This window comes from Camellia sinensis, chromosome 1 (assembly GCF_055761805.1).
Source record: "Camellia sinensis isolate YWXY chromosome 1, ASM5576180v1, whole genome shotgun sequence".
In the NCBI taxonomy this organism is placed as follows: domain Eukaryota; kingdom Viridiplantae; phylum Streptophyta; class Magnoliopsida; order Ericales; family Theaceae; genus Camellia; species Camellia sinensis.
In genome coordinates this window covers 93,583,689-93,591,558 of record NC_138961.1, presented here as the reverse complement: position 1 = coordinate 93,591,558, position 7,870 = coordinate 93,583,689, and the positions used below count along the sequence as shown (strand labels likewise).

At 36.2% G+C, this 7,870-nt stretch overlaps 1 protein-coding gene across 1 annotated transcript; it reads left to right on the top strand.

The window, feature by feature from the left end:
- The first annotated feature begins 4,340 nt into the window (after window positions 1-4,340).
- LOC145806714 (uncharacterized) lies at window positions 4,341-6,581 on the top strand. The gene is made up of 4 exons (XM_082904388.1): window positions 4,341-4,487; window positions 4,548-4,642; window positions 5,504-5,890; window positions 6,440-6,581. Exons 1-4 carry the CDS (start codon window positions 4,341-4,343, stop codon window positions 6,579-6,581), a joined length of 771 nt encoding a protein of 256 aa, XP_082760514.1.
- Window positions 6,582-7,870: the final 1,289 nt, after the last annotated feature.

The following is a 7,870-nucleotide window of genomic DNA, read 5'->3' as shown; positions in this document are numbered from 1 at the left end:
CCCAACGCATACATCATTTTTATATATTTATTTGTGTGAGTTTAATTGCTTAATTATATGTTTAAGTGTGAATATATGTTTGTTTATGGAATACTTATTAGGATTGCCAACTTAGAAACAGAAATTGAGAGCCTTAACGGCTTTAGAAATCGAAATTGACTAGCCCAATAGGCTAATTAGGATATTTAGAATTTTATGACAACTTTAATTGAAATTTGATTCAGGTCAAAATAATTAGAATAATTGATTAGAATTAATTAAAGTTAAGTGGGATTAATTAACCCTAAGCAAGCTTAATTAATTTAAGCTAATTAAACCTATATATATATAGCCTAAGCTTATGAGTTCATCATCTTTATACTTTTTTGAGCTGAAATTAGAGAGAGAGAGAGAGAGAGAGAGAGAGAGAGAGAGGGGAAGAGAGGAACACAACAATATAGAGAGAGAAGGCATTTGTGGAAGACTTGAAGAATTGAGCTAGGATTGCACTTGAATTCAACTCTAGGTATGAAAACCACACTCAATCCTTGTAAATAATCCATATAGGAAATGAATTCACTAAGCTTTAAGACCATTTGCATGAATTTAGAAAGAATGTGCTAGGATAATCTTAGTTATGGAAGAATTGAGGATGATTGTATACATGCATGCAGGAATCACCAATTTGAGTTTGAATTCCATGAAATTTTACACATGCCTAAAGCTATATTTCACATTTTTGAAGATCTTCCATAGTTCTAACACTTCTCATCTCATACATGGGAGTTTTGAAAAAAAAAAGAGTTCAATTCATGTTATGCATGGTTTTAACTTTATATATTAAGCTTGAATTTGGAATGGAGCCTAATTTAGAGTAATTGGTTTCCAATTGACTATGTTTTAATTTTCTAAAATGATTTACCATGTTTTTGTACCAACCATGCAAAGTTTGGACTATTAAATTGCAAATTTGAACTTCAAACACAATTCTAGAAATTCCAGAATTCGAGTTGTTTGCTCGAGTGATGGAATTATCGCTTGAGCGCACATTTCAAGCTCCTAGTAGTTTTGCAGACAATTGCACAATGGCTCGAGTGACCAAGTGTGCACTTGAGCGAACCCATTTTTTGCTCAGTACATGGCTCGAGCGACTGTCGAGCATAAAAATTGAGCATCCAGTACTTTTACAGCCTTTATAGATGGCTCGAGTGACCAAGTGTGCACTCGAGCGAACCCGTTGCATATAGCTGGACCACTCGAGCAACAAAGTGTGCGCTCAAGAAAATAACTTGTTTTCATCAACTTTCAAAAAGCTCTTATAAGTGCATCATTGCATCCTTATGCTTATTAGAACATTCTTAGACATTGATTAAGACATCTATAGTAAGGAATTGACATAGAAGCATATGAGAATAAAATTGAATTGAGATAAATGGTTAAATCGAAATGGAACCTCAGTGTGTATTTCCTATGTGTTTTGTATAGGTGGACGTCCGAGGCATAAAATCAATCTGACCCACTGTGAGTAGTAACTTTATAAAGATATGTTCAAATTATATTATCTTCGAAATTGTTATGTGGTTGATGTTTTCGAAATGCTATTGCTTACTAATGAATGAAGTTCTCTTTTGAATTATATTTGTGGCATCCATTAGTGAGACCCTTGCCTGGGGGAAACAATACCACATCCATTGATCAATAGGCCCTCGCATAGAGGAAACAATACCATGGACATTGAATTAATTGAAATGCAGAGATCTCTGATGTTTGACCTTAATGGTCCACTAGATTATTGATTGACTCGTTGTGGTCCATTGAATTGACCCTTGTGGTTCATTGGCTTCAACATATTATGACATTGTTATTCTATTGGATGTACCATGTATATTGATCCAAATTATCGTTACTACTTTATGAATTGAGATAATTGGTAATTGCTTATGGTATTTATTGAAATGAGTTGTTTTGATTATCGAAATGAACTCCATTCATTTAACTCCTTTATTATGTTATTACTCATTGGGCCCTAGCTCACTATTTATATGTATATGTAGGTGAGCAAACTGAGCATCAAGGTTAGAGGAAGCCTTGGAGTCTACCTCTGTGTCAGCCATTTTGAAGAGCTCTTCGGTTGAAGTAAGCTTCGGCTCGTGTCACCTATTGTGATATACTTTTTATTTTGTATTTTCGTTTTGTTATTTGGGGGTTGTTTTGAATTTAAAACTATGAATGTTTGAATTATGTACTAAATATTAAAGGTTACTTTTTCGTATGGTTATACATATGTAAGAATGGTTGCATAGCTATAACATGAGGTTTTTTCATTTATACACGGCTCAATGGTTCATCTTTATGTTTTTTATTGTTTCTGCTAAGTCCCGTAAATTATATTAAGATTGATTTTTGTTTATTAAGGTCGTAGATCATCTTAGGATTACTGGCCAGTCACGATGCTAAACCCATAGGGGCGGGTTTGGGTCGTAACAGAGTGGTATCAAAGCACGAGTTACATCTCACTCACTTGACCATTGAGCTATAAGGAGTCTAGAAAAGACTTAAGGATAGCATTTGTGCATTTGAATATTAAGGTGAGATAACTTGTGCACAATTGAATTTGTGAATTTGTGTGTGTGAGTATATTGTATTGTGCTTGTTATAATACAAAGTTTCATATATAAAATGGTGAGAACAATAAGTGATGAGCTAGAAGAGGCAACCTCCTCAAGATTTGATGGAATGGAAAGAATGATGCATGATATCGCTGAAGCTCTGAGACAACAGCAACAACAACAACCGCCACCCCACCTCCAATGCCTGTACCACCACTGGTACCAGGAAATCCAACTGAAGATTGTACTATTGCATTGGCTAAGGAATTGAAGAAAATAAAACCGCCTTTATTTCATGGGGGAATGGAACCACTTAAAGTTAAAACTTGGGTACTTGGAATAGAAAAACTATTTGAGGTGTTTCCCTGTACTGAGACTCAGAAAGTCTTGTTAGCTACATTCACTCTAGAAGATGAAGCAAGGTGTTGGTGGATGTTAGTGCGTTAAGAAAACACCAGATATTGGCTGGGCTCGGTTCCTAGAAATTTTCTATGAAATGTACTTTCCCCAATGTATCAGAGATAGAAAAGTGTCAGAATTTGAACAGTTGAAGCAAAGAAACAAGTCAGTTGCTGAGTATGGGGCCAATTTACAAAATTGGCCCGTTTTACGCCACACATGATAGACATTGACAACAAAAAGGCAAGGAAGTTTGAAGGAGGCCTATGTGATTCAATCCTGGAAAGGGTTAATGTGTTCAAATTGCCAAAATATATGGATGTTCTAGATAGGGCATGGATGTCAGAATCAAACATGGCCAACCGTAATCAGAAGTTTGAATGGAGAGGCAAAAGGAAGAATTTTAATAAGGGAACAACGTCAACAAACAAGAAGTCAAAGTCTGGGGCTTCTAGTAATTTTGGGTCAAACCAAAGTGGCAATTCAGTACCTACCTGTACTGTGTGTGGAAAGAATCATTGAGGTGTCTGTTATCGCACTACAGGAGCCTGTTATCAGTGTGGAAAAGTTGCGCACATGGTGAGAGATTGTACACAACCACGTCAGGGTGGTAACCGAGGTGCTACTAGTTCAACCAGTTGGTCCCAACAACAAAACCAACAGCGACACTAACTACCACGAGAAAGAATTTGAGACAAGGAAAGGTCTTTGCACTTATATCGGGTGATACTTAGAACACGGAGGCAGTAGTGTCAGGTACAATTTCTATTTGTGATCAACGTACATATGTCCTAATTGATTCAGGGTCTACACATTCGTTTGTTTCTATTGTGTTTGCTGAAACTCTGAATAGACCTATGGAAACATTAAGATATATATTATGTGTTGCATCACCTATGAGGGGCTCTATGTTGTGTTCATCTGTATATGCTGCATGTGAATTATTACTCGAAAATGCTGTTTTTTATGTTGATTTAATACCTTTAAACATGAGGCATTTTGATATGATTTTGGGTATGGATTGTGCTTTAAAACATGTAATATTTCGACCTCCTGAACATGATGAACTTTACGTTGAGGGAAAGGATGTAGTTCCACCACCATATCTTAGATCTGCTGTGAAAGCTTGAAAATTGATTAGTAAGGGTTGTCAAGGGTATTTATGTAATGTAATTACTGAACAAACCATAGAAATTACCCTAGACAATATACCAGTGGTGAGGGACTTTCTTGATGTATTTCCGGATGAGTTGCCCCAGACAATTAGTTGATAGAGAGATTGAGTTTATAATTGATGTAATACCGGGTACACAACCAATATCTAAAACTTCCTACCGCGTGTCTATTACAGAAATGAAAGAATTGAAAACTCAGTTGCAGGAATTGCTTGACAAAGGGTTTATTCACCCCGACTACATCGTCATGGGGTGCACCAGCCCTTTTTGTGAAAACAAAGATGGTACTCTTCGTCTATGTATTGACTATCAGGAACTCAATAAGGTAACTGTGAAGAACAAATATCTGGTGCCTTATATTGACGATTTATTTGATCAGTTGTAGGGGTCTCAGGTATTTTCAAAAATTGACTTGAGATTGGGATATCATCAGTTGAAGGTAAGGGATAAAGATATTGAAAAGATTGTCTTCCAAACCAGGTATGGACATTATGAATTTTTAGTCACGTCTTTTGGAATCACAAATGCACCCGCAGCGTTCATGGATTTGATGAATAGAATTTTTAAACCCTTTTTAGATGAATTCATTGTTGTGTTTATTGATGACATTTTGATCAATTCAAAAAGTAGAAATGACCATGAACAATACTTGAGAATAACTCTTCAAACACTTAGAGACAAACTATTGTATGAGAAATTCAAAAAGTGTGAATTCTGGTTAGAGGAGATAGCATTTTGGGGACATATCATTAACAAAGATGGTATCTCTGTTGACCCTCATAAGATAGAAGCAATTGTTGATTGGCCTACCCTGACTAATGTGACCGAGGTCCACAGTTTTATGGAATTGACAAGTTAGTATCAGAGATTTGTTAAAAACTTCTAAAAAATTACTGTATTGTTGACTCAATTGACTCGAAAAGGAAAAGCATTTGTCTCGACAGAACAGAGGGAATAAGCTTTTTAAGAACTGAAAATAAGATTGATCACGGCTCCAATCTTTACTATACCCTCAGGTACTGAAGGATTTGTAATTTTTAGCGATGCATCTTATAAAGGTCTAGGTTATGTTTTAATGCAGAATGGCACGGTGATTGCATATGCCTCTCGACAGTTGAGACCACATGAGAAGAACTATCTAACACACAACTTAGAGCTTGCCGCAGTGGTGTTTGCATTGAAAATATGGCGACATTACTTGTATGGGGCTAAATGTGAAGTGTACACAGATCATAAAAGCCTGAAGTACCTTTTCACCCAGACGGAGTTGAACATGCGATAGAGGCAATGGCTAGAATTGATCAAGGACTATGATTTACAAATTCATTACCACCCGGGCAGGGCCAATACCGTGGCAGATGCACTTATAAAAAAGAATGTGGGAGGTTTAGCCCATTTGCTTACAGATCAAAAAGAGCTTCTGCAAGAATTTGAAAAGCTTGAAATAGAAGTGGTGCCTTCTGAACAAAATGGTTCGCTAGCCGCAATGTCTACACAACTAGCAATTATCGAGGTGATCAAACAAAAGCAACTGAATGATGAGTTTCGGAAGAAGATTTATGAAGCTAAACCTAAACCGGGATTCACAATTGATGACTCAGTATTGAAATTTCAAAGAAGACTTTGTGTTCCTAATGATATAGAATTAAAGAAAAGAATTCTCGAGGAAACTCACAAATCGATGTTTGCTATGCACTGGGGAAATACCAAAATGTATCAAGATTTGAAGTTAGTGTATTGGTAGCCCAATATGAAAAGTGAGATTGCCGAATTCAACTCCAAATGCCTACAATGTTAACAAGTAAAAGCAGAGCATCAGAAACCGACAGGCTTGCTTGAGTCTCTCCCTATTCCAGAATGGAAATGGGAACACATAACCATGGACTTCATCGTCGGTCTACCTCGAACATCTAGAGGGAATGCTATTTGGGTTGTAGTTGATAGATTGACAAAGTCCACTCATTTTCTTGCTGTGAAAACCTCACTTAATGCCTATAGACTTGCCACCATTTACATTGATGAGATTATTCGTCAATAAGTGTCTATTCTATCAAATAGGAATCCCAAATTTGTTTCTAGATTTTGGCATAGTCTACAGAGTGCAATGGGAATAGAGTTAAGGTTCAGCACGGCTTTTCATCCGCAAACTAATGGACAAACGGAGAGAACTATGTAGACTTTAGAGGACGTGCTTCGTATGTGTGTGTTGGAATTCCAAGGCAGCTGGGCAACGTATTTGCTATTAGCTAAATTTGCTTATAATAAAATTTTTCACAGTAGCATCGGTATGGCGCCATATGAGGCACTGTATGATAAAAAGTGTAGATCTCCAGTTTGTTGGACTAAGGTTGGTGATAGGGCTATATATGGGACAGAACTTGTACAGAAAATGACTGGAAAGATAAAGATCATTCAATAACGGCTCAAAACTGCACAAACCTGATAGAAGAGTTATGTGCGAAGAGATTTAGAGTATGAAGTAGGAGATCGTGTATTTATCAAAGTAACACCGATGAAAGGGAAGACAAGATTCGATAGAAAAAGAAAACTGACTCCTCATTACATTGGATCATTTCAGATCCTTGACAGATTGGGTCTTGTTGCTTACTGAATTCCCTTACCACCGGGAATGGAACAGATGCACAACGTATTTCATGTGTCTATGCTACGAGGCTATCTTAGTGCTCCACTTCATGCAATTGATTATCACCGAATTGCTCTAGATGAAGATATGATCTACAAAGAATGGCCGGCGCATATTATTAACCAATAAGTGAAACAGTTCAGAAATAGATCAATTCCAATAGTAAAAGTGGAATGGAGGGAACATTATGGAAAAGAAGCCACTTGGGAAAAAGAATATGAGATACGGCAACGATTCCCGTATTTGTTTTCGTACGAAGGTAACTTAAGTTTGGAGGACCAAACTTTCTAAGGAGGAGAGACTGTGACGACCCCAATGCGTACATTATTTTTATATATTTATTTGTCTGAGTTTAATTGCTTAACTATATGTTTAAGTGTGAATATGTATTTGTTTATGGAATACCTGTTAGAATTGCCAACTTAGAGACAGAAATTGAGAGCCTTAACAACTTAGAAATCGGAATTGACTAGCCTAATAAGCTAATTAGAATATTTAGAATTTTATGGTAACTTTTTTATTCAAATCAAAATAATTAGAATAATTGATTAGAATTAATTAGAGTTAAGTAGGATTAATTAACCCTAAGCAAGCTTAATTAACTTAAGCTAATTAAACCTATATATATATATATAGCCTAAGCTTATGAGTTCATCATCTTTATACTTTTTTGAGCTGAAATTAGAGAGAGAGGGAGAGAGAGAGACAGAGAGAGACAGAGAGAGGAACACAACAATATAGAGAGCGAAGGAAGGTATTTGTGGAAGACTTGAAGAATTGAGCTAGGATTGCACTTGAATTCAACTCTAGGTATGGAAATCACACTCAATCCTTGTAAATAATCCATATAGGAAATGCATTCACTAAGCTTTAAGACCATTTGCACAAATTTAGAAACAATGTGCTAGGATAATCTTAGTTATGGAAGAAATGAGCATGATTGCATACATGCATACATGAATCACCAATTTGAGTTTGAATTCCATGAAATTTTCCACATGCATGAAGCTATATTTGACATTTTTGGAGATCTTCCATAGTTCTAACACTTCTCATCTTGTACA

Excerpts from the sequence above, each read along its gene's own strand:
- LOC145806714 (XM_082904388.1), top strand. The coding sequence starts at position 4,341 with ATGAAAGAATTGAAAACTCAGTTGCAGGAATTGCTTGACAAAGGGTTT. Across the intron at positions 4,643-5,503 it reads AAGATTGTCTTCCAAACCAG|GGCCAATACCGTGGCAGATG; the intron begins GTATGGACATTA and ends CCACCCGGGCAG. Across the intron at positions 5,891-6,439 it reads AAAATGTATCAAGATTTGAA|TAGCATCGGTATGGCGCCAT; the intron begins GTTAGTGTATTG and ends AATTTTTCACAG.